A 25,606-nucleotide genomic window follows, 5' to 3' on the forward strand; every position below is an offset into this window, starting at 1 on the left:
TTCGTAAGTAATGAAAATGCAAATTGAACCAAGAACGCAGTTCTATTTTTGTCTATCAAATTAGCCACTACTAAGAAGGCTAATACTCGGTGCTTTCAGGTGAGGTGAGATTGACACCCTGTAATCTTCCTGTGGAACTTCTCTGGGAAGCACTTTGGCGCTCATTGGAAGGCCCGGTCGGAAGGCCGGTGCCTCCTTGTCTGCAGGAAGGAGGGAGAGATGCCCGGGAGACTGGATTGTGGGAACCCACGCCGTGGCGTTTGGTCCAGTAGGAGCTGTAGACGGCACCGATGCCCAGCCTTCAGGGGAGTTCCAACCAGTTGTGGGTCAGCGATGTCCATGCAGGCTTAAATCTGACTTCCTAAGAAATGCTTTTTCTTTTTTAACGTTTATTTTCGGGAGAGAGAGAGACAGAGTGTGAGCAGGGGAGGGGCAGAGAGAGAAGGAGACAGAATCTGAAGCAGGCTCTAGTGAGCCCGATGAGGGGCTCAAGCTCATGAACGTGAGATCATGACCAGAGCTGAAGTCGGATGCTTAACCCGCTGAGCCACCCAGGTGCCCCAAGAAATGCTTTTTCAAGAAGGAAAAAGCGACCAGGGTATGAATAAAAACGATAGGACAGAAAGCTTTATAGGTAGTCTCAATTCTGGGTTATTAAAAAAAATGTGTGTACATATGAATATCATGGACTAAATTGTTTTCCTTCCCCATATTCATCTGTTGGATGTCTAAGCCCCAGAACGTCAGAATGTGGCTAAATTTGGAGAGAGGGTCTTTACGGAGACAATTAAGGTTAAGCGAAGTCAGAGTGGCCCTAATCCAGTATGAATCGGCCTTGTAAGCAGAGGAGGTCAGGACACAGACACAGACAGGGACGACCCTGTGAAGTCGCAGGGAGAAGACGGCCTCCTGCAAGGCGGGGAGGGACCAGCCCTGGTCACTCTGGGACCTCTAAGCCTGCAAGATAACGGATGTCGTGGAAGCCGCCTGGTCTGCGGGACTCTGTACGGCGGCCCTCGCCACCGAATACAGTGACGTGTACCAAGGGGTCAGCGGTGCCTGCGTGGCGTATTGATGGATGCTTTGCCCTTCTTTTGCATACTTTTCTGTGTCCTCCGGGTTATTTACAAGAATCAAGTGTTGTCACAGAAGCGCTGTTAGGAAGGTCGCTTCCACGTCCGGATCGCGAGCTCAAGTGAGCTCCTCTTTTGGAGGCCAGCCTGGTCACCCCTGAGGGGGACTTGCCCGGGGTGTAGGTCACGTCTGCTCCAGCCCCGAGGTGGTCTGATTCTCAGGGTGTGGTGTCGGGAAGGCACGCGGAGGCTGTTGTCCGCGGGCCAGGCAGGTGCTCCGTTTGGCGAGGTGGCAGGTGGCGGCACGGCCACCAGATGGTGAGCGCGGCCCAGTGGTGTGAGGGAGGGTCTGCCGGGCTCTGGTGGGGCATCGCTCCCCTCCCCTGTCGTGTGAGGGCTTCGTGGGGAACCCTTGTGCACCCTTGAGCTCTGGCTCTCTGGGAGCTGAGATTTTCTGAGATTTACATCCTCTCGGTTGCCGAGGCTTGGAGCCGGACCCAGCCTGAACCGGGTCCCAGAAGGATGCCGGGGGTTGGTCCGGAGGAGAAAAAGGAAGCCTGAGGAGGCGGGGCCGCACTGGTGGGGCCCGGGAGGTGAGGCGGGGCAGTCGGGGGCTCCCTCTGGCATCTGCAGGGAAGCATGAAAACTTCATGGGATGGTCGCGGGGGGACGGGGGGAGTGGTCTCCAGCTTCTAGCCAGCCATGTGGCCGGTCTAGGCATCGAACGCCGGGGTCTGTGGGACCCATTGAAAGCGCCCGCTCTTCGCCTGTGCGCGTGACAGTTTAGCGACAATGAAGGCCTGGCAGTGGAGGCCACAGTCGCTCTGTGGGTGCTGATGTGGAGCCCCGGGGAGGCCGTCCTGCTGGAGGGTGGCACGCGCCCATGCCTTGGCCGAGGAACCAGCTTGCCTCCGCCAGAAAGGGACGGTCGTCCCGGTGAGGCGTGGGCGGCGTCCCTGACAGATAGGTGCTCTGTAGAAGGAGCTCTGTGCCCGTCCCCCCACCGAAAGGACCCCACGGCTCCTGCATCCCCGGCGGGAGACGGTGCTGTGACGTGGCAGGGCTGTGGGAATGCCGGGACACGAGCCCCCAGAGGTGGTGGTGCAGTGCGTGGTGGCTCGTCAGCGGGTCCTGAGGGCACCGCGCGAAGGCCCTGCAGTTCCTTCGGTGTCTGTCCGTGCCTGGGGTCCCCTGGGGTCCCCTGGAGCCAGAGGCTTTAAACCCAGATTCGGTCTTTCTGGTTCCCTTGTGGCGGGGGTCTGGGGGCTGGCAGAGCTTGCCACCCTGGCCCTCCGCAGCGCGGTGCCCACGGTCCCACTGTGTCGTCGGGTGGGGGTGGGTTCCCGGCCGTGTCCCGCGGGCGGCACTCGTGCTCTCGGAGAGCTGTGATTTACGGGCCGTTGGAACTGGGCACGCGTGTCCACTCGGCGTGGCCCCTGCTCCCGCCGTCAGGTCCCTGCGGGGCCCCGACCACCAGCTCTTCGTGTGTCGGCTGTGCCACGTGCCCAGGCCCTTCCCTCGGGGTTCCAGGAAGACAGCGCCTCATGGCCCCGTGCAGCCCCTGCCCCTCCTTTGACTCCTCTGAGCGCGAGAGGAACAGGCACTCCTCTCTGGTGACCAGAACCCTCTCCTGCCCTGGCCGGGCTTCTCGTGCACCAGAGTGGCAGCCGCGCCCCCTGAGCGTTTGGGCTCTTGCACGAACCCCACGGAGAAGAGGATGCTTTCCTTTGAGCTCCACCCCGGGTCACTTTTTCCACCTGACTGGAGTGTGGAGCTTTGCTTTTAATTAAGTATGAAACGAGATCTGTATTGGCTGTGGCCCACTGAGGCAGCCCCACGATGAGAACGTGTCCCGACTGTCCCCCGCTCCCCAGCCCTCAGCCAGCATTTTTCTGCTGCTTCTTGCGCTGCAGGGCCTGGGGGTCGTGGCCTGCCCTTTCCAGGTCATACGATGAAACAGTAAAGGGAAAACGGCCCGGAAGCTATGTGAGTGACAGGTGGGGCATTGGCTGGGGCTCCCATATGTGGGTTTTGTCACCGTCTCTGTCCGCGGTCACCCTGCCAGGAGGGAGGGGACAGCTGGGAATGGGTGGTGGTGGGGAGGAGACGCCTCGTGAGGCGGGGGGTGCTCCTTGGACTTAGCCGCCTGGGGGACGTGCACTGCCCTGGAGGATGGGTGTGGGCCGGTGCGGCCACCCCTCCCCGGTCTGCAAGGCCTGCGGGGGCCCAGGCTGTCCCCCTGTGGCCACACACAGGCCGGGGGCCTCGGAAGGGAGGGCCCACCACTTCACTCCCCTACCCCCGGCCTCTCTCTCTAGTGCTGCAGCCGGGAGCTCACGTGACCCTGCTCCTGCGCCGCTCGGAGCCGACCAGGGCCCCCCTGTCCCCACGCCCTCTTTCCTGAGCATCCTGGCACTGTCACTGTGCTCACTTGTGCTTTGGCACGTTTGTGTGGTGTTTTAGCTTTCTGGCATATTTCAGGTCTTAGGTCCTTTTGAGCACCAGCATGGCCTGGCCTTTTCCGATTCCCTCATTGTATTCACCTGAGTGCACGCGTGCCTCGGATTTCCGTTGGCTCTGTGGTCCTCACAGCAGACTTGCGTTACTTTGCCTTCCGGCTCCACCCCCGGGCGCCAGATGCCTCCGTGATGCCCACAGTCTCCTTGAGCAGTTGTCTGCCCACACGCAGACCGTGGAGGGTGGTGGCAGAGGCTAAGGCCTGGGTTTGTCTCCAGTGCCTGGAGAGGGGGAATCCCAGTGGCAACTGGCTGCTGGGACCGAGCCTAAAACAGGTCAGGCACCTCAGCTGCTACTTGCGATTGAACCAGTTCCCTCCCTACGACGACTGACAGGAGAGCCGGGTGGCCCGTTTCCTGCTCGTTGGCAGCATATGTCGCTATGGCAGAGGTTGAACGAGATGCAGCGTTGGGCCAGAAAACAGAAATCTGTTCTCTCTTGGCATCTTTGTGACACTTGGCTCCAGGGCCCTCCCACTGACCTGTGCGCAGGTGCGGGCACAGCGCCCGGTGAGTACCCTGTGCCTCTCGCTGAAAACAGCAGGGTGACCCTCTCCACCGAAGAAAATACATGTTGTCAGAACAACAAAAAACTCACGCCCAGGGTTCCTAGCCGGAGGAGAATCTCATACGGCCAGCGGGAAATGGCCAGAAAGTGATTCAACACGGATACAGGCCTTTGAGGCTCTGCTGGGGGTCTTCGCCCCTTCACTTGCCCAGAAGCTAGTGCTGGTTGGGGTTGGTTCACCTCTTATCCCAGGTAGTGTTCGTGCCGAGTCCTGCCCTCTTCTCTGCCCTGGAGAAAACACACCGGTCGGTACACGAGAACAGTCTCGCTTTCAAGAAGCCGGTGAAGGATTTCAGAAAACATAGTGGATGGCCGTTGGGCGTCACCTGAGTGGCGCGGACCTGTGCTTGGGCTCGCCCGTGACCGCGCCCTGCCGATCGCCTGCAGACCGCAGCGGGTGTCTGTGACATCGTACCTTCACACGGCAGTCAGATCTTTAGGTCTGGACCACCCGCCGTTAGGCCCAGCCACTGGGCTTGTACCCACGTGACACAAATACAGAAACTGCGTGAGGTACAGCGTCGGAAGTTGCCAGATTGCCCCAGGGTTTGTAATATCCGGTGCTACGTCCTCCATCATGCGTCTTCCGATCCAGGTACAGACAGGACAGAGAAGCCCGAAAGCCATTTCCCAGGCGGTGTGGTTGGTGGGGACCCAGAAGGCCGTGAACCCAGCCCGTCGGTCAGCAACAGTTTCGCGCCACAGGGGCTCCGCAGGCAGCAGGCGGGCTTGCTCAGTTCACGGAGGGCTGACGGTGCTGGGGTCTGGGCACGGTCGTCCCTCCGCGATGGCCAGGGAACAAGTGTGTGCCCCGCAGAGTTTGCTGGTCAGATGGGGTGAGTGTGCGGGGACCGTGACAGGTTAACCCGGCCCTAGTAATGTGGGTCGCTTAGTCTCTTGCGGGTTTTCCACAGTGACTGGGCTCCTGCATGTTTGGTGAGGGGCCCGGGTGGAGCGCACATGCCCGAGCCCGGTGGGTGGCCTGGGGGAGGTGCTCTGCGATGTGGTTCTGCCCGTGCGGAGTGTGCTTTCCCGAAGGAGGCGCAGGTGTCTGAACCCCAACCAGGGAGAGCCCTTCCCGGGGTGAGGAGAACCCTCCTCCTGCTCTGTGTGGCCGCCACTGGGGACCAAAGTGAATCAAGAATGACTTCAAGGAACAGTCACAAAGACACTTGCGGACACAAAGTCATACTTCACCGCAAAATACAGAAATGCACAGTAAGCCTCGTTCTCTTGAGCTGTTTGTGCCTTTGCGGTGAGCGGAGATGGGAGAGATTGGTGGGGACGGTGGTCTTGGAGGACGCGGGCTGTAGCATGAATCGCGAGCCCTCCTTGAAAGTGTTCCCCAGTATCTGTCAGGAGCCCTAAAATGCCCTTACTCTTTACCTGCCGATTTCATTTGAGATGTCTGTCTCGAGGAGCTGATTCTCAACGTGGATCACATCCTTCCTGAATGAAGGACGCTCACGGGGCATTCCTTGCTGTAGGAAGGGCGTGCCGTGAGTAGGGCTGCGGCCCGCTCACGGGGCAGCGCCGGTTCCACAACCTCCTGCACACCTTCCTAAAGCGGGGCTCCAAGTAGTGTCCACAAATTGGAAAACTCTCATTACGAATGTCAGATCTCAATAGCATACAAATTTATCTTTACAGGGCAACTCTAGTCCTGTAAAAGCTGAGCGAAAAGTACGCGCAGAAAAGATTGTAACGCAGCCCTGGGCCCCGCTGTTCCCGAGGCCCGGGTGCTCGTGCTGCAGCCACCGTGTGGTGGTCTCCCGGCCAAGTTTGTTGGCTCTGAATGGAATGGCCACGGACCCTCGGTTCCCAGTGTGCTTTCTTTTTACCTTGAGGGAAGTAGAAACCTCCTGGATGCAACGTGCTCTGTGGGCTCCAGCAGGAGGGGCCGTTGAGAGCCCACTGTGATGCCAGATCTTCGGGACTGGAGTGTGGGCGGTGGTCGCTGGTAGAGGGGGGAGGGGACCCCTGCCCCACCTGCCCCCCCCGCCTCTGCCGCCGTCGGCTGCGGATTTCCTGGCAGGTGCCGAGGCGTTGCCTCCGCTGTGGGTTGGAGCCCTGGCTCGGTGGCGCCTGTGTAGGAAGGCCGGGCAGCCTGGGACACACGCTCTATCCGCAGGCTTCTCGGGGCAGGGAGGGGGCCCGTGGAGCTGTGTGCACATCAGCCGACTGTCGCTTACTTAGCAAGGGGTTTCTTTGTTGGCCTTTTCCAGAGTCGTGCCTTCTCGGCCTGTGGCGGCTGCACCGGCCCTCCTGACTCCGGTGACCTGTAGCATTCGTGGCGGCCATCAGCCGGGGAAGGGAAGGGCCCCATGTTTTCAATGAGGTTGGCATGTTCTTTTCACGGGGACACGTTTCTTTTTTACTGACAATTCAGAGCCACACAGTGGATACAGTTCTTTAGAGCAGGAGTGGGTTTCAGAAAAGGCAAGGAAACGTCCCATTTTGCTCTGACCTTGTGGTCCAGTGCGCAGACCGCGCGTCCAGATTTTGTTTGTCGGTGCCGCAGGCCCTTTCCATGGTAGTGTTCCACCGGTTGGGATAGTTACGGCGTAAGCAGTATTTTACTCCCCGTTTATGGTTCATTTGCTGGCTGTAACACAGAGGGAAGAATGTGCTGAAATGTATTAATTCCTGATTGATGGGCTGCCAGGGCATTGCCAGGGCTGCTGAAATCGTGGTTTGCCGGCCTGGCTCCTGGCAAGGCCGTGCCTGGGGAGTGACCACAGGCAGCCTTTACACAGGCGTGTGGGAATTGCTGCGGAGGCCGTGGCCTGGGGAGGGCCACACCCCAGTCTAGCTGTGAGCTGGGTCAGAGGACTCCCAACTGGGGTGTAAGTAGCATGAAGGCACGAGTGGGCTTTGGGAGCTGATGTGTCTGAATGACTGATCGAGGACCAGGAATGGACAGTGAAAGCAGCTTACTCTTTCGTCAGTGGCCCCAGCCGGCATTGCCTTGTTGGCGCTGTCAGTGAGAGCTGGAGCGTCCATCAGTGAGAGCAGCGATCTCTTCCAATTAGCCGGCACTCTCACATGCTACATCATCTTCGCAAGAAAGGTGCTTGCAACACGGCTTTGTGCAAGGGAATTTCTTGGCTTCTTGCTGTGTTATCGCCCGTAAAGTGTGATGGCATCTTGTGCAAGTAACCTCCCATTTCACCATCCAACTCGGGGGGCACACGGGCGGCCTGCTGGTTCTCATGTAGCACCAGGACTCGCGCCTTGGAGCCCAGCCCCCAGCCAGACTGTGAGCCACGCACGCGAGGGCCGGGCCATATTCCGCCGCGTCCCGCTGCTCCCCTCGCACGCCTGGCACACCATCTGGGCTCAGTGGAGCTCGTGGCTTCTCAAGGGCTCTGACATCTTCCGGCAGGTGGTTTTTCAGGACCCATTTATCGTTTCCTTCACAGACGATCTGTTTCCCATTACTGGTATCGCAGTGGGTATTTTAAACGTTGACAGTTGATCAGTTTATAAAACAGGTGAATGCTGTACCTCATTATATGTTTTTGAATGTGTTTATGGCTAGTGCTGTTGACCATTCTTTACGTTCTGAAGTGATTTACTTTTATAAGTAACTTTGTTGGGTAGTTTTCAGCAGGCTTATGTATGTTTTCTCATTGCACAGTAATTTTTGGTAGAGTTTTCCCAAATGCAGATGTTTCCCCAATTTGTTCTACTTTCTCATTCTTTTCCTACTTGACACCATCTAAAATTTGTACATGGTGACGTAGACCCGGTTTCCTCGTGTCCCGGGCTTTTTCCTCGAGAGGGTTTTTCTCACCTGCGCACACGAGCAGTCAGGAGTCTCTGGGGCTGAGACTGCAGTCTGGCTGTCATCATCACCCTGGGTGAGATGTCTGCTCACACGTTTGGGTGACATTTCAGCATGGGGAGCACCCCACATGCACCCCTTGACCCCCCTGGAGGTCGCGCACCCACGCCTTCCGGAACGCACAGTCTTGTGCTGGTCAGTCTTTCTTTCCATTTGGCTGCGTTATTAAGGGTTTGAGTGAGACAGCATTTTGCTGATTGATTTAAAGACCCATTTATCCTTCGAGGAATTATTTTTGACTTAATTAGGTAAAGGGAGTAAATCAGTTTAATGGGTTGATTTACGATCAGTTTGCGCTCTCAGATTATCATGACTCAGGCAAGCCTACTGTCTGTATAAATGTCTGCCGTCTGCCTTCTGAAGGATGGGGGTCTTTCCGGTCCTCTGATGGCAACACAGCCCAGGAAGAAGGTAGCCTGCCCCTTTCTACTTCTGTTTCTTTGTGTCCCTAAATGCTGTGACTGTATGTGACTGAGCACTTTCGTCCTGTGATCCAACGAGAGGTCCCCAGCGCCTCCGGCGGCCACTGCGGGCTCTGAGGACACACGTGTCCGTGGAGGTGTGGAGCGCGGGAGACGCGGGGACGGGGTGAGGCCCGCGCACCGGGACGCTGGGCTCACACGTGCATCCCGCTTCTCCGAGACACCGTGTCTGCCATTCTCCCAGGCAAGCTCAGCAGCCGGCAGAACTTTCTGGGGCCGTGTCACGTTAGGAAAGAGTTTGGTCTTCTTTTCAGAGAACCCCGGGCTCTCGGAGAAGGGCAGCGGTTAGAGCCTGTGTGTCGTGCGTGATGATGTTTGCGCGAGCACTCCCTACAGTGTGGACACTTGTTGATCTCAGCGTTGTCATTGGTAGAAGTGAGTCATGAGTGAGACTTGCTACATGGTCTTGAATTCAGCAGTAATTTGGATTTTTTCTCTTAACTGGAGAAATCAGGATTAGACTCTTTCCACCCGTTGTTAATGGAATTACTCCTTCCTCCACCATGAGCTCTTGGCTGGGTTCGTTCACATGCTCAGCACATGTTTATCGAGTACCTGCCGTGTGCTGGGCCCTCGCAGGGGTGCTGGGGACCTGGGGAGTACGGTTCTGCTCCCAAGGGACGCTTCCCGTTTAGCATAGGGAGAGCACGAGCAACCACCTGGCGTGTGGGGGTGCAGCTGGTGACCCTCGTGCAGGAAACACAGAGGACGGTGGTGCACATGCTGGTGTGCCAGCGTGGGCCTTCTGTCCTCTTCTGTCTCATGGTGGGCGACTGATGGGCTCTCTGGCAGTCTGTCCTCACCAGAGGGGCATCGGCAGGGGGGCCCAGACTCTCCTTTGGGCCTCAGTAGTGGTTGGGGTTTGTAGACTCTGCTCGGGAACGTCTCCACCGCCTCTGGCCTACTTTCGTTCCCATGGCACTGACCCCAGATGGGATCCCTTCTCTGCCTGCACCCCTGCTGGCAGACGCCCGTGTGAGGAGTTACCCTGATGCGCACCCGTCTCCAGGGCTCCTGCTTCCCTCCAGAAGGAAGCCCAGCTCTGGGGCCCGGCACCCGGGGCTGCAGGATGGTGATCCTCACGAGTTGTTCCTGCCTGGGTCATGGGGACGCCCCACGGGTTTACTGCCTGCGTCTTGGGGACGTCCCCCCGGCGTACTGGCTCTGGGCTCTCCCGCCTTCCCATACGCCGCCTTCTTCCCCTTCTTGGGGAACGCTTGATTTCACCATCTTTCAAGGCTTAGCCCCAAGGCCACGCCTGCCAGAGCCCTGCCTGCCAGGGGGCGAGGACTCTGCTCCTTTGAACCTGCCGTGCCTCCCACCTGTCCCTTGTCACACTGCTCACTCGCCCTGTGGCCAGTTTTTCATTTACATCTCTCTATAAGTGGTCACCAAACATGGTAAGTAAGCCCGGTGAACGGAGAATGGTGAATCAGGAGTCAGTGGGTGAGTGAACGTGTCCCCGGCTTCCTCTGGGCTTCCTGCTGGCTTGTCCTCCGCCTTCCCCGAGCCCGGCTCCTACCGTGCAGGTCCTCCGCCCATGTTAATACAGTCCATTGGTACTTCAGCCAGTAGCATTTTGGGTAACAGAAACTCCTCCTCTCAGCGTTATTAAAAAATCAAAGATCTAGTCAAGGCAAAAGACTGTTGTGAAATTAAAATTCTTCCCTTTACAAAAATGACATTAGAGAAGCAAGGATCATTACAGAGACAGACTTTCCCTTCGCTGTCTGCCTCGGTACCCACGCAGGTGCAGGTACGGTCAAGGGCGCTCCTCTGCGTGGAGCCGGTAGCAGGGCGCCCCCTATGGATGGAGGGGCAGCTGTCCCACCAGCGCTGCCCCCGCCCCCGCCTGCGGTTTGTGTGTGAGGCTGGGGACCCCTGACTGTGGCCGCGTTGGGGTGGAGGTTGGTTCTTGTCGTTGGGGCCCGCCTGGGGCCGGAAGACAGATGGGTGGGTATGGCCACATCATGCCATCTTGCCTGCCCTGTAGTGAGCGCATCGCCCTTGGTTTGTCCTTGACTTGTGACCATGGTCTGCTGCTGTCCCATCGTGCGCTGACTGTATGCCTGTGGGCTACAGGTTTTCATCCACATAACAGAATTGGGAATTCTGATGGTGGCTTATTCATAACCTTGAGTTGAACATTCTTTATATTAGCATTAAACATTCGTAGTGCTGAACCAATCTGATCATAACATTAGTTGTTTTTGCTGAGCCACGGAGTTCTGTGAATTTACAGTCTTGAGTTGCGGTACCGCTCTTACCATAGCAGGACTTTCCCCTCCGCCTTGGAACCCAAGTCTGTGTAATTAAGTGCTAAAACCTCCATCACCAAAGTGTCAGGGTTTCAAATTTAAAACTCCCAAGTTGGGCCATGCAAAAGATTAGACCGTAGAGTGATTCCAGTGAGCTTATGAAGTAGAGAGTATTTTTGATTACCAGTTAAGCTCCTAATTACGTGAAGAGGTTTATTGCAGGGTTTGTGCGATGCGGGTGATTAACGCAGTCATAACAGCCCCGGTGTGCTCCCCTCCCTAACCTGTGCTGCTCACCCGCAGGTGCCGGTTGTCACCCACGGCTCATGCTTTGTGAGGCCGGCGGCCACACTTACCTCGGTGATCCATGCCGCGGGGTCCCTTGAAGTCACGGGGTCTGTTTAAATTTGAGGGATTTCTCCCTTTGTGATTACCAAACCGCCCCGTTTGGTACACCGCCAGGGAGAGCCTGGCCGCGTGCCGGGCCTTTTTACTTTCTCGCGCTCCCTGGTCATTACAGGATCCCAGCCTGTGCTACCGGGGCCGTTTCCGGGACCCACGCTGATGTTTCGTGGAGGTGGGCAGGCGTTGTCGTGGGCGCGGAGCCTCTGAGGAGGGAGTCCCCACGCGACCCAAAGCTCCAGTGAGCCTGTGGTGGTGACAGGCTCTTTTGCCCACCACGGGTTTTGTGACCAGGGGAGTGCTGTGGTAGCTGTGAGGTTGTGCCTGTCTAGAGTCGTAGAGGCACAGGTGTTCAGTGAGCGGCGGCGGTCCCTCCCTCTCCTTGCAGAGTCGGAGGCCTCCTTCCGTGCCTCGCCCTGCCTCAGTGAGACCGAGAGGCTGACCGTGGTCAGCCTGACTCCGTTCCTGGCCAGGCTCGGCAGCTTCCTGGCACGCTGGTCTCCTGCAGGCCTTTTGTCAGGTGGGCATGCTCACCTCCGCAGGCTGTTTCAGATGCCGTGGGCCTTGGCATAGGAGGACGCACTCTGCAGACTCTAAGAAGTGCTCCGTGCCTCGGTGGTGTCGGGCGCCATTGCTGTTGGTGACCAGCCTCATCACCCACATCCTTAGTTTGAGCCCATCAACCTACCTCTTACTTACCCACTGACCCTACCAGTTCTCTGGGTGTGGAAGCATGGACAAGAAATTTCTGCTTTTTGTTTACCCAAGGTAGTTTTTGGATATTGCAAGGTAGTACTTATATCCCATTGTGGTGTTTTCCTTACCAGGCTGAATGTTCTCCATTCTTTTATGGAGTTCCTTATAGCTACCCAGCCACCCACCCACCTGTCCATCCACCCACCCAGCCACTCAGCCGCACATCCACCCATCCACCCACCCACCCACCCACCCACCTGAAGCACCCATCCACCTACCCACTGAATCACCCTCCTACCCATCACCCACCAATCCATCCTTCCACCCAGCCAGCCAGCCACCCACCTACCCATCCATGCACCCACCAAACCATCCATCCATCCATCCATCCATCCATCCACCCACCCACCCACCCACTTATCCACTGACCCATTCACCCTTCTACCCACCTACCCACTAATCCATCCATCCACCCAGCCAGCCAGCCAGCCAGCCAGCCACCCATCCATGGACCCACCAATCCATCCGTCCATCCGTCCATCCGTCCACCCACCCACCCACCCACCCACGCACCTCCCTATCCACCCACCCATCCACTGGCCCATCCAGCCACCCACCCACCCAATCTTGTGGGATAGTCATGACTGGCTGTGGATGTGCTAATTGTGCAGTGCTGTTCACACTTTGTAGGATGGGAAGTACTGAATGCCAGCAGGTCCCCTCACCCTAATCATTCTGACCCCCAAATGCTCCACGAGCTTCTCGGAGCACTTAGCAGGACAGTACCACCACCCTTGGGAACTTCTTCTCTAGGGATGTTTATCTGTAGAAAAGATAGACCTTCGTGAAACCATCCCCGCTGCTTAAACAGTATTTTTCCCCCTATTGCAAAAGTCGTAACTGCTATGTGAACATTTGTTGCTCTCTTTATTCTCTACCCTTCTGTAAAAAGTAAAGAGTGGTGGTAGTTATCCCCTCCCCACCTTTCCCGGGGGCACCACAGTCCTGTCTCTGGCATCGTTCTGAGCAGTGTTCTCTGCATGAGTGTATGTACGACATGCAAAGGCGGGAGTTTTTGATAGAAATGGCGTTGTTGATAAAGATGGGATTATGTTACAAACTGCGTTTTCAACAATAACATGGCAGGGTAGCGTTTTCAAAGAATGTATTTAAATTGTCTCTTAAAGCCTTTTTATGACTGGAGAAGGCAAGTGACATATTCTAAAGTAGACGGCTGTTTTACATCTTGTGCCTTCACCTGTAGTTGTGGTCCACGCGAGGCTGCTGACCTGCCCTGGGCTGGCCGGTGCCTTGTCTGTGTCCCCAGGTGCCACTTGGGTGAGCTGGGGCCATGTTGGCCTCCCTGCCGCCCGAGGCTTGGGGACCAGAGCTTGCCCCTTTCTCAGCTCGCGGCCCGTGGGGTGCAGGGCTCGGCCCTGAGAGGTGGTGTGCGGACAGCATGGGAGGAGTACTGGGTGGTGCTTCCGCGGTGTGGCACGTGCTGGCGGTGATGTTCGTGCTCACGGGACAAAGTAGGACCCAGGGTCTGGTCCAGTTTCAAATGAAACAGGGTGGCCTAAATTCCATTAATTTCAGTCATGTGTTGGGCATAAACATGGCTCTCGAGAGTCCGTGCTACCCCTCCCTGGCCTTCCGGGGCCTGTGGTACCACCTGGCTGGGAGAAGGCCGTGGAGGGCGTGGAGGGGCCAGTCCAGGGGTGCTCTGTGCGGCACCCACCTCCCGTGGCAGCCGGCAGCCTCAAGCAGCTTGTGGGCTGTGTGGCGTGGGTCAGGATTAGCCAAGCCCAAATCCACATGGCCCAGAGGGCTCGGCACCCCAGAGCCCCTGCTCTGGCCAGGCCCCTGCGGTGTGGTTTGGGGCGCCCCTCCATGTGACAGCAAGTTCTGCTTGTTCTCTTTTTTCCTTGAATGTTCCATTTCCTCCTTTGAATTGTTTCTTCTTTTGAACGGTGGGATTGCCTGGAATCCTTCTACTCCCGTGGTTTCCTCTCGTTGGCGATCTCAGCGGGCAGTGCGCCTGGCCTCTCCCCTGTCACTCGACGTGGCACACATTTGGGGGGCGACGTCCTATGTGGCACAGGCTCCATGGCTGCCGGCCCCAGGGCTCCCCGGTGGCTCCCTGTTCAGGTTCCCTCCCCGCCTGGTGCCCCTCCTTGCCCCAGGGATGTGGAGACAGCATGCCCAGGGGGAGGCATGTACCTTTGGGTTAAAACCTGTCACAACCATTGGCCATTTTGGGGTCTTAACTCAGAACCTGTGTCTGCCCCGCAGTGGTGAGGCTCCCGGGCCTCACAGTGGATGGTTCGGTAAGTTAGCGTCCCACCGACAGGACCTGTGCTAAACGTGCTGATTTTGCTCTTGGTGTGGTCCGGGCTGTGACCCCAGAAACCGCTGGTGCCCAGTCTCCTGCGGGGACCCCCAGGGGCCGGCAGTGCCAGCCTCGGGAGTTTCTGTAGTCGGCTCTGACCCTGTGACTGCGGCGTAGGGCTTCTGGAGTGTTCTATGCCGCCCTCTGTGCCTTCCCCCATGTGGGCGGGTGTCTTCCCTGGGAGGGTGGACATTTAACTCACTGTGATAATGAGGGTCATTCCCATTCTCTGAGCTTTTGGAAGACAGATTGGCACAGGGTTTCTCCGGGTTAAATGCCATTACCTCATCACCTTGAGAAGTAACAAACAGCCCGTTGTGGGAAGTGACACGTAATGGAGGCTGCCCAGCCAACCTGGTGTTGGATAAAGCAGTAAGCCAGCTGAGCAGACAGAGAAGGGTCTCCGAGGCTCGTGCGCGTCAGCCTGCTGCCTGTGCCCTGTGTCTCTGTGCTGGGGGTGCCGCTGGGAGCTAGGGGAGGGCTGGAGGCCAGGCAGGCTTTGTTTCCCTGCTGTGACAGCTGAGGGGACATCTCGGTGCTTTGAAGGCCCTCCAAAGAGAGACTGTTGATGGCACACGTCTCAGGAGGAGTCCCCTGATGATCGTCATGGAGCCCACTCCCGGGACTGGAAGGTAACATCAATCCGCTCTACTTTGGTGGGATGTTGGATTGATTCCGCCCAAGCCAGAGGAGGCCACTTACACTCGTGCCTGCGAGTTTGATCTTCCAGCAGGACGGCGTCATGTCGGGCAGACCTCGTGTGCTTGGCCAGTGAGCCCCGGGAGACCCAGTTTCCTCCTCTGTAAACAGGCGGAGTGGATGCCTCCAGACGTCCCGAGCCAACATTTCCGCCGTGGGGCTCCGTCGGAGGGTGTGCTCAGGCCAGACGTTGGCCTGCGGGGACAGCCGAGTGTGAGGCCAGGCGCCTTGCCGGGCTGCACCGGGGTGAGGCAGAGGGGTGCCCGGGTGTGGGAGGGAGAGTGTCAGCCCGGTGGGGCAGCTGGGGACAGTGCACGTGTCACGGGCACGCGCAGGCTGGGAGGAGGGAGCTCAGAGCCGGCCCGGCCAGCCTGGGGACTCTCTTCAGCACATCCTGTGTTGGGAGGGGCTCTGGACTTGGTGGGGGGGCATTGCCTCTTACTCACCTCTGTACTCCAGGCCCTGGAGTGTAGGGACAGCGCCACCACACAGAGATCACTGCTGTGTGTTGTCGCATGACCCCAGTGTGGGGACAGCCCGGTGTCCCACAAAGGCAGTGTGGCTCATGCGTACATCGCAATGTTATCCTACCTTAAAGAGGACTGAACAGAAGGCTGGCATAGGCTGCGGCCTGGATCTGCCCTGGGAACCTGGTGCTGAGTGATGGACGCCAGACACACGGCCCCTGTGCTGTGAGGTCCTGTTAACTGAAATGTCCGAGCAGGAGGACCCACGGAGGCAAGGCACCGATTGCTGGTTGCCAGGCACTGGGGGAGTGCCTGCATACAGGCTTGCTTGGGGGTGGTTGAGAATGTTCTGGAATTATGTGATGGTGACAGTTATCTGACTCTGGGAGTACGCTAAAACCCACTGAATCGTGTGCTTTAAAAAGGTGGATTTTATGGTACGTGAACCGCGTTTCCATAAAATAAACCCCAACCCAACCAGAACACAGAAGGGCTTGTTGAATGAGCGAGGGAGTTGAGTGGGTGAGGGGGACTGAGTGACCGTCTGGTCACAGTCCCTACACACGTGCTCCTGGGCGCCCCGGGGACTGAGAGCACGGTTGGCCAGGACGCGTCCTCATGAGCGTGAACCCTGTGGGGCCTGCCTGTGGAGACTCGCGTGGCCCGCGTGGAGGGCCTGGCCGGGCTTTGGCACCCGGACCCCCCCAGCCTGTTTTTGCCATCGTGCGTGTCGCTGCGAGCAGGGAGCGAGTAGAGGGTGGCTCCAGTGGCTCTGGCGCGAGGCGAGGCGGTGTCAGGGAGCCTCCGAGGAGCCGCTGCTCGAGGCCTCGTGCAGCGTGAGCCCCAGCGCCCTCTGGGAGCGAGCGTGGCATTGTGGTGCCGTGGGGGTTCGCGGACGCGGGCTCTGGGCCGCGCCCGCTGTTTGCGCCCCGCTTCCAAGGGTGCAGCGCTGGTGATAACAGACGGGTGATGGAGGTTAACGAGCTCGTCTGCGTGAACAGCGGAGAGGAGTGCCTGGCGGCCAACAGCTGCTCAACAGGTGTTAGCAATTATTACTCTTATAATTATTGTCATTTCTGTCCACTTAGAACTTTCTAAATATATTCTCGGTGGAATTGCTTCTTTTCTTAAAGATTTGCCTTGCAAAGATGCCGTGCATGTTGGCAAAATAAAACAAAAGTAAATAAAAAAGTAGAATACTCAATTTTTGAAACATTTAGGAGTTTCATGCTGGAGGATAGCAGTTTTTATAAGGATCTGAAATTAGTCCTTTCAAACTTCTGATAAACCATTTCAATCAGGCATCTGTTTTGCATTTTAAAAGTTTTTTTTTTAATGTTTATTTTTGAGAGAGAGAGAGAGAGAGAGAGAGAGAGAGAGAGAGAGAGGCACCAAGTGCTCGAGCGTGTGAGTGGTGGAGGGCCAGAGGGGGCGGACAGAGGATCCAAAGTGGTCTCTGTGCTGACAGTGAGCCCAACGCGGGCTCGAACTCACAAACCGTGAGATCGTGACCTGAGCCGAAGTCGGACGCTTAACTGACTGAGGCTCCCAGACGCCCCATGTTTAAATTTTCTCTCTGGGTTTTTTACCCTCGAAGAGAGAGGTTGCTCAGAGCACCGTCCCCTGTTCTGCACGCACGTCCTCCGCTGCTTCCTGGGTGTTCGCCTGCAGCACAGGGGCCTCCACCCAGCGTGGCTTTGGAAACTCTAACCTTGGAGACCAGGGTTTAGAGAAATTATTGTCTAATGAGTATGTGACTGTGTGAGAAGCAGGATTTTAAACATGAGAAAACTTTCAGATCTGTGTCAGGAGTAAGTAATCTATTTTAGGCCCTCTCTGATTAGGATGCAAAATGCCTGAGAAGCAATAATTTACAATATATTAATTATGTTAATTAATTGGAGAAGACTCAGAATATTAATTACCTGCAACTAACTAGGTGTTAAAATTGAGAACCAGTAGGTGATGAGGGGGAACACTTGGAGGCGTGTAGCCGGAGCGGGACAAATGGGCCCCGGCCCTACCTTGGGTGTCAGACCTGCCCCCGCCCCTGCCCCTGCCCTGCCCCGCCCTGTGGTGTGTGTCCCATGGGTTAACTGCTCGCTGTCTTTTCCATGCTTCCCGGCCCACAGAGGAGGAGGACGTGGATGCCGCCGACGTCTCCCGCGTGCCCACCGACGTGCTGCGTAACGTGGAGGCCGACACGTACTGGTGCATGAGCAGGCTGCTGGACGGTATTCAGGTGAGCCCCTGCCGGCCCGGACCCCAGGCAGACTCTGCTCCGGTCTGAAACCAGGGCCACCGGGAGCCCTGGGCGTGCCACCTGCCTCCGTGCCCGGCTTGGCCGCTGCTCCCCTCGGAGGCCTCCCTTTCTACACCCGGGCGTGTGTCTCCTCTGCGGGGTGACGGCTCGTGAGAGACCCCGTGCGTGCGCGCCTGCATCTGGAGACGGTGCCAGCAGCAGGGCGCGGCAGGGCTCCTAGAGGGTGGGGCTGTCCCCTCGCCTGCAGAGTCTGGTCCCCGCACACTCCCCTCTTTCCTGCTCTGCTGCCCGTGACGCCCAGTGGCACCGGCACCAAATGTAGGCTGTCTTCAATGAGCCGTTTCACCGTCCACACGCGGAGAACTGGATTCAGGGCCACCCGCCCTTCACAGGGCACACGGTTTAGGCCTCAGCCTCTCCCCTGTTGCCCTGGGCCTAGGAGCAGCTGGCCCTGAGGGGTCTGATCATCCCAGGAACCGCAGCTGGGCCTGGTCCCACAGGAGGCGCAAGCTGCCAGAGGCCTGCCCCCCCCCCCCCCCCCCCCCCCCCGCCCGTGGTCGGGTCTCTGTGGACTTGGTGTCTGTCAGACCGATGGCTGGGATTTCCCCAGAAAGGCTGTGGGTCTCCCCGTGCTGGGGGTGGTTTTGGGAAAGTGGTTTGGGTGAAGAACCCCACGCAGAGCAGGAATGAGGACTGGGGCCTCTCGGCGTCGCAGGAAGTGGCCGAGGACACGGTCCATGGCCCGTCTTAGGCGCGTTGTGTGCCTGCACACCTTTCCTAGATGCGTGCTTTGTGATGGGTGCCGCACGCCGCCCTGGGGAGGGACGGGAGTGTCAGGCTAAGGCCTCCCCGGAGCTCAGTGTGGGACACAGGGTAGACCCAAAGGGGTGTCGTGAGGATATTGAGACGCGTGCTCCTGAGGACCCGATTCGGGAGTGCAGTGAGACCTGGAGAGTGACGGGGGCGGTGGGGGAAAGGCCGGAGCAGGGTTTGGCTGCTGGAGGTTTTCCGAGGGACCCCACAGGCTAGGTTCATCCCAAAGACGGCTGCCCCAGGGACGGAGGCTGTGCGGGCATCTGTGCGCTGTGCCGGGACCCCTTCTGTCACAGCTGAGTAGGGGCACTTCCGCCTGAAGAGAGAAACTCGTGGGGTGCGCTTCTCGGGCTGGGCTTTCCTGACCGTTGTCGCGGCGCCGTGCCCGACGCCCGTACCTGCGGAGGCCTCAGCTCGGCTGCTGGCTTAGAGGTGGTCCGAGTGAGGCTCCCACACGGGGGGGCCTTGAGAGTGGGGCCCGAGGCTTAATTTGAGTGAAGTAGCCAGAATGATTGTGCTGGAGAGGACAGCGTGGGTTCCCGTTACCTTTGATGACCGCGCAGTGACAGAGCGGGGGAGGGTCCTGCTGCCGTTGAGGACCGGGAGCCTTGTTTGCATCTTGTGGAGAAAAACCCGCCTGCCGTGTTCTGGCCCAAGCGTCGATGTATCATTTCCCTACATTGTTTGATGTTTTCATGTTTTGGTCTTTCTCCCAAAACTGAAGACATTTTTGTCCCCTTTCGAAAAGAGATTGAATCATAATGCGAGACTTTATCGATTTCAAATGTCACTTCTCTGACCTTGAGGGATGGAATTTCTGCCATTTAAATGCAGGATCATCCTGTTTATGTTTGTAAATACAGTCAGTTCACCCTGGTAGCGACACTGGCTTTTCATTTCTCACCGGAGGCTTGCTGTCCGATGAAGGGGCTTCTCGACAAGGGTGGCCTGTGCACGTGCGTTCACCACGCTCCGCAGGCCGACGGGAGCCACGCGGCCCTCCCGTGGGCAGTGTCGAGGGGCCCGGTTACCACCCCCAGGGGGCGTGGGGAGATGGGTCATTCCCTGAGATGGGCCAGCTCGACCGGGGGACTGTTTCGCGTGTGCTGGTGCCCCTGCCCTCTCGTTCGTACGAGTGTGAGGGTCTGAGCTGACAGGAGCGGGAGGAAGGACGGACTGAGACATCAGCGCCCTGAGGGGCTGGGCGCTTCTGTCGCTACCCCACCCGCGGCATCACTGGCTTCCGCTGTCCCGCTCCCTCTCTTGCTCCTGGACCTGCCCTGTCCTCACCACTCTCTGGAGACGCGGGAGCCGTCTTCCTCCAGCACCTTCTCATCCCTTCACAGCTTGGTTGCCGGGCATTGAGAACACCGTGGGGCTTTGTTAAGTGCAGGCTCTCAGCTTGGTTCCCTGCATTTTAGGAAGTTGTGCGAAATCCACATGCCAGAGGGGCTGCAGGGACGCAGAGTCGCTGGGCCAAGTCGGTGCGGCGGCTCCCTCACCAGTGATTGGGCTTCCCGTGGTCAGTGGCAGTCATAGCGGGACAGGGGTGAGGCAGTGACAGCCCAGCGTGCCCTCGGTGGTCCTCGGCCTCACGGCAGAGCCGATGTCACAGCCCTGAGAGAGCCCACGCAGAGAGATCCCTTGCCGGGGATCAAGGAGCACGTGTTGGGACCCACATGTGAGCCCTGCAGCCTGTGGTTTTCTACTCTGCTGTATGACCGTGTCCAGCTAGAATCAGGGGAAATGACTGCCATCGTGCTGGATAAGTTCTAGAGGGCAAACGCCACATCTGCTCATTTTTCTGGAGACGTAGCTGTGGTTTGGCTCCCCTTGGGGCCTCGGTCTGAGACTCTGTTCTGCATTTGGCCACGGCGTGGCACACACCCGCCCTGTACAGGTGCCGCACGTGGTTGCCTACCTGCTGTCCCCGTGGGATGTGTCTCCTGGTGGCCAGGGGTGCGGCTAGAGGACTGCCGATGGAGGACGGAATTCTAGGGGTTCCGGGGGTGGGGGATGGGGGCTCTGGCCCCAGGAGGACGGCACACCAGGACCAAGGAGACGCCGCTTGCTCCCGGCACGTGCCTGGAGGCGCTGGGTGATGTTGAGCAAAAATCGGCTGAAATGCATAGAGTCACTGGACTCCTCGGTGAGGGGAGTCCTCCAGAAACGAGGAGTAATGACCCCACCGGTGGATGCTGGTAAACTTGAAGCGAGTTATCAGACACGGTAACGCATGAAAGTTTAGGTGTGACTGTCCTGGCCCGGTGTGCAAGTAAGGCAGAACTTCTCCTGCGTGGGGAGTCTGGGTGCTGCCCAGAAGCCGAGGTGACACAGTCCTCCTGTCGAAGCTCTGCAGCTTCGTGTCTCAGTCTTTTTTTAAATTTTTTTTTATGTTTATTCATTTTTGAGAGAGAGAGACAGAGCATGAATGGGGGAGGGGCAGAGAGAGAGGGAGACACAGAATCCGAAGCCGGCTCCAGGCTCCGAGCCGTCAGCACAGCACAGAGCCCGATGCGGGGCTCGAACCCACGGACCGCGAGATCCTGACCTGAGCTGAAGTCGGACGCTCAACGGACTGCGCCACCCGGGCGCCCCTCGTGTCTCAGTCTTAAAGAGTCCTGAATTGCACAAAGAGCTTTTACCCCTGTGGGTTAATTCTCACAATCCTTACTGTGTTAGAAACTCAAATGGCAATAATTTGAAAATATTTATTAGTTTATCCAAAAATAACAACGATGAACATGTTACATGCTGTTATAACTAACGTATCTCTATGATGAACTAATGTTTTCACAATATAGCCATTTAGAGGACAGGCACTGTGCTTCTTTGTGGTAAGACTCTGTAACGTGACTGAAGACCGTGGCATTCTCACGTGTGCTTCCGTGCTCAGTCTGTTGTGATGCGTTGCTTTTGATGGGACTGTGTGAAAACAGCCCAGCCGCACACAGGGAGGTTGTTGGAGGAGGGAGAATTTTCATAGTCCTTTCCGACGACCGTGGACGTTTTCTCTTTAACACTGTGACGCGGCTTGTCAGGTGGGAGCTTCCTAAGGTAACTGCCGTGTGACATCGGAAGCCACATCAGTGAACGTTTTGTACCAAGTTACGTTAAAATCCATGGGCCTGTCCTGCACTCTGAGCGGATGTTTTGCCCTCGTGCAGTTCTGTGACATCAGACGTTGGCCATTTGGAGAAGGTCGGATGTCTGGGGTGTGCAGATCTGGACGCCAACACACTCCCCGACATGGCGTCAAAAACTCCCGCTTGTTGTATTTACTGACGTCTTATGAGAAGAACATGTTGAACCCAGAGCGGCAGATAAAAGTTCTTCAAAATTCCAATTTGGGCTTAAAAGCTCAAATATTATTATCGGCAACACATACTGTAGATTGTTTTCGTTGAAGCGATAGTCTTTGTTCATTCTTGAGAAAATGTCTGCCAAAAACCCAAGTTTGAATAACCAGTTTGCCTGTAGTCATTTTTAGCTAGTTAAAAAAAAAATGACGTTTCTTGAAAAATGTATCTAATTCAGCTCACAGCCCACATAATTGCACCAGGTGCTTTTTGGGGAAGAAGTCACCATTCTTTTGGTTTTCTGGTTCTTCCCGCTTTGCCACGTGGAGTTTGGAGAAGATGTTTACTCAAGGGTTGAGATTTGATGCGATTGATCATAAAATTAAGAACTTTTCCTACTTCATCAAGGACATCCTTAAATGAAATTGCCTTCTATTTATCTTTTTCACCGAGAGCATGTGGCAGTGTTGCTGTTATTAGGAACACGGCTTTGATCCCAGAGGCCACTTGGAAGGGTCTCCGGGACCACGACGCCTGGCTGGCCGCCCTGGAGAAACGTTGCCCGAGGGGCCGCCCCGCCCCGTGGTTTTCCCGCAGAAAAGCCCCCTGAAGACCAGCTCACGATAGAGAAAGCACGAGACCGAGAAGGCGTGTGCCACACACACACAGCTGGCCCTGTGATTCGGAGGAGGGATGTACCCCAGGGACCTGACGTCGACAACAGCGATGGGAACAGAACCAAAACATGTGGAGCTTTCAAACAATGGACATGAGGAATAAGGCTCCGAAGAAACAGATTTTAAAAAAGAGCCCGACAGAACTTCTAGCAACCGAACTTGCCGTGGTTAATATTCAAAATTCCGTAGATACAGCAGAGGAGAGGATTAGTTAATGGAATGACAAGGTTCTGGGGCGGGGGCGGGGACAGTACTGAGAGAGGGCACGGATTTGGAGGAGAGGTTTGGGCACAAGAGAAGGAACAATAGTTCAGGAATGGGAAAACACGCTGCGGGAGCCTCCTCGGGTGGCTGGTGGTAGCCGGGAACTTTCCAGCACCCACGGGTGCTGGAGGAATTAAGATACCGCACCCGGAGAAACGAGTGAAGCCACTAAACATGAGAGGTCAGAGAAGACATTACAGGATCAGCCGGTGATGGACAGGTGATTCGCTTGGGCAGACGGTTCAATGGGAAACAGGCTGCATCCGGAACAGCAGAGGCCACAATGAGGTGGGACGTGTTTGGTGTTCTGGAGGAGAGTCGCTGTGAGGCCAGCTTGGATTTATGAGAGGGATCCAGCTCTATGCCACTTATGAGACCCTCACCTGAAACCTGAGATTACACGACGGCAGGAAGGAAGGGATTGGGAGAAACACAACAGGTCAGCACTAACCAGGATAATAGCCAGGCAGTGGTGTACCTCTTATGCAGCTATTAGATGAAATAGATTTTAAGGTGGAAAGCATTATTTGGGATAAAGAGCATCACTGCCGAGGGATAAGTGGATAAATTTACCGGGAAGACGCAATCCTGAACGTCCGCTTTGATGACATTTTGCGTGTGTGTGTATATAACTGTATCCTGTGAGTATGTGCGTGGAGGGCCGGTGGGGAAGAGGAGAGGCGGAAATGTGTAAGGAGCACTAGAAGACGCTGCCCATGCCAGACGCTGTCTGAGTTGTTTGCATTTAACTGTTCGTTACCTCAGTTTCCCTGCAGCGTGTCTGTGAATGTCTCCCACGGTGGGACTGGTAAGTTGCAGAGTTGGGCTTCAGACCCTCGCAGCCTGGCTCCAGGTTTCCTGCCCCTCAGTGACTGGCAGGTCAAGCAGACGAGAATTTGAAAGATCACGGCATATTTGCGCCATGGACTTAATAGGTTGAGCTGCTGGCCACATGTGGAACATCGTACCTCCACGCACAGCGAGCTCGCGTTCTTACAGCAGGCGTGGCACGTGATAAAAACGGCCAGCTGGCTGTTACCACGGAGCACCGGGTGGGGAGATAGGCGCTCCCACTGGGAGTGGACTCATCGGACTCCCTGGGGAACAGGAGAGCGGGCCCGAGTCCACGGCTGGGCAGGTGGGTCGGCTTTGGCAGCTCTGAGAAAGGCCCATACTTTGGTCTTCCCAGGTCATTTCCTGCTCACCCGTTTCTGACGGATGGTGTCTTCCACTAGGTTTTGTTGAGAGCATGTTTTGTTTGTTTGTTTTAAATGCGTATTTATTTTTGATAGTGTGAACAGGGGAGGGGCAGAGAGAGAGGGAGACACAGAGTGTGAAGCAGGCTCCGGGCTCCGAGCCGTCGGCACAGAGCCCGACGCGGAGCTCGAACCACAAACCGTGAGATCGTGACCTGAGCCGAAGTCGGACGCCCAACTAACTGAGCCCCCCAGGCGCCCCGAGAGGATGTTGTTTTTATTGCGGGGCATTGGTGCTGGGAGAAGAGAAACACCCTCAGGGACAGTGTGTTGGGCCAGGTGGCGGCGGGACGGGCAGGGAGGGCTGGGCCAGGGGAGAGCGCCTGGCAGGCTCTGCAGGCCTCATCCGCTGTGGTGCCGCCGTGAGCACCGTCAGTGGGGTGGGGGTGGTGGGGTTCCACGCTGCCTCCTTGGGGTCGCTGGGGAGTGTCTGGGTGTTTCGGGGGTTGCTGTGACGGGGGTGGGGGTGCCACTGGCAGTTGGAGGGCAGGTATCAGGGTACTAACCGTCAGGCAGGGCACGAACAGTCCTGCCTGGGGAGGAACCTTCACAGTACCCCATTAAGAGATGCGACGTGGAAAGAAGGCTGGGTTTACAGTCAGCACATCTGGGCAGATGTCTTCGGCTCGTGTGACCCCGGTAGTTACTCTGACTGATGGTTTTGTCTCGAGAAGCGGACGCAGTTATGAGGAAATCCTCTGTCTGGTGGTGAAGCGGGTGGCTTGGATCCGCCCGGTGGAGCGTGCCGTGGGACGTTTCCACAGCGCGGGAGGGTGGCCCGGGCAGGCTGGGCGCAGACGGGGGTGACACCGCGTGCCTCTTCTGTATCTTCTCGGCTTCAGTGGTGACTGTCCTCAGCGCTGGGACTGTTTCTGCGGGGTCCTTCCTCAGTCGTGCAATAGCTGTGATTGTAAACGCCTTTTCAAGATCAGATGTTTTATTTAGGGAAACGCTCTATTTCATTTTCCTCCTCAGTTTCTCTTCTTTCACAGCCGGGCTTTTTTCTGCCCCTTTCTGCGTTTTTGCTCTTGGTGGGCCTTGTTCTCCGGGCGCGTGAGGCGGCTGGCCGGAGAGATCTGCTTTTTGAAAATAGTCTGGTGGGCCATTATTCCTTACAATCCACTGAGTGCGTTTCCAGCGGTCTTTGAGATCGGTGGCCAGGCGTGGGGGACGCGTTTTTGGTGTGGCTCATAGGAGTCCATCTGAGCCCCTCTGGGCCGATGGGCAACCTCCGTACAGGGGACTGCCTTCCGGCACGATGCGGTGTCCGTGCCCAGGGGCCGGTTCCGGACGTGGCTGTCTGCTGGCGGAAGCTGCTGGGGGGCAACGCGGCCAGGGGGGCCTTCCCGGCTTTTGGGGGAATTCTTCTTGTGCTTTTACCCGTGTGTCTTTGTTTTTGTTTTTTTTTTTTTAAGTTTTTAAAAAAATGTTTTATTTATTTTTGAGAGAGAGAGTGCGTGCGCAAGCAGGGCAGGGGCAGAGAGAGATGGGAACAGAGGATCCAAAGCGGGGGCTCTGTGTGGACAGCAGTGAGTCTGATGCAGAGCTTGAACCTGCAAACTGTGAGATCATGACCTGAACCGAAGTCAGATGCTTAATGGACTGAGCCACCCAGGCGCGTCCCCCCCGCCGTGTTC

General features: G+C 57.0%; 1 protein-coding gene across 3 annotated transcripts in view; it reads left to right on the plus strand.

Annotated features, from left to right (window-relative positions):
* The window catches only part of TBC1D22A (TBC1 domain family member 22A), a 328,211-nt gene that overhangs the window by 166,708 nt on the left and 135,897 nt on the right, over nucleotides 1-25,606 (plus strand). For all 3 annotated transcript variants that reach the window (XM_027070417.2, XM_027070418.2, XM_027070422.2), the window contains one exon: nucleotides 17,530-17,639. In XM_027070417.2, the coding sequence (XP_026926218.1) occupies nucleotides 17,530-17,639 (110 nt within the window). The remainder of the gene's footprint in view (nucleotides 1-17,529; nucleotides 17,640-25,606) is intronic.

The sequence above is a fragment of the Acinonyx jubatus genome, chromosome B4, assembly GCF_027475565.1.
Source record: "Acinonyx jubatus isolate Ajub_Pintada_27869175 chromosome B4, VMU_Ajub_asm_v1.0, whole genome shotgun sequence".
Lineage (NCBI taxonomy): Eukaryota > Metazoa > Chordata > Mammalia > Carnivora > Felidae > Acinonyx > Acinonyx jubatus.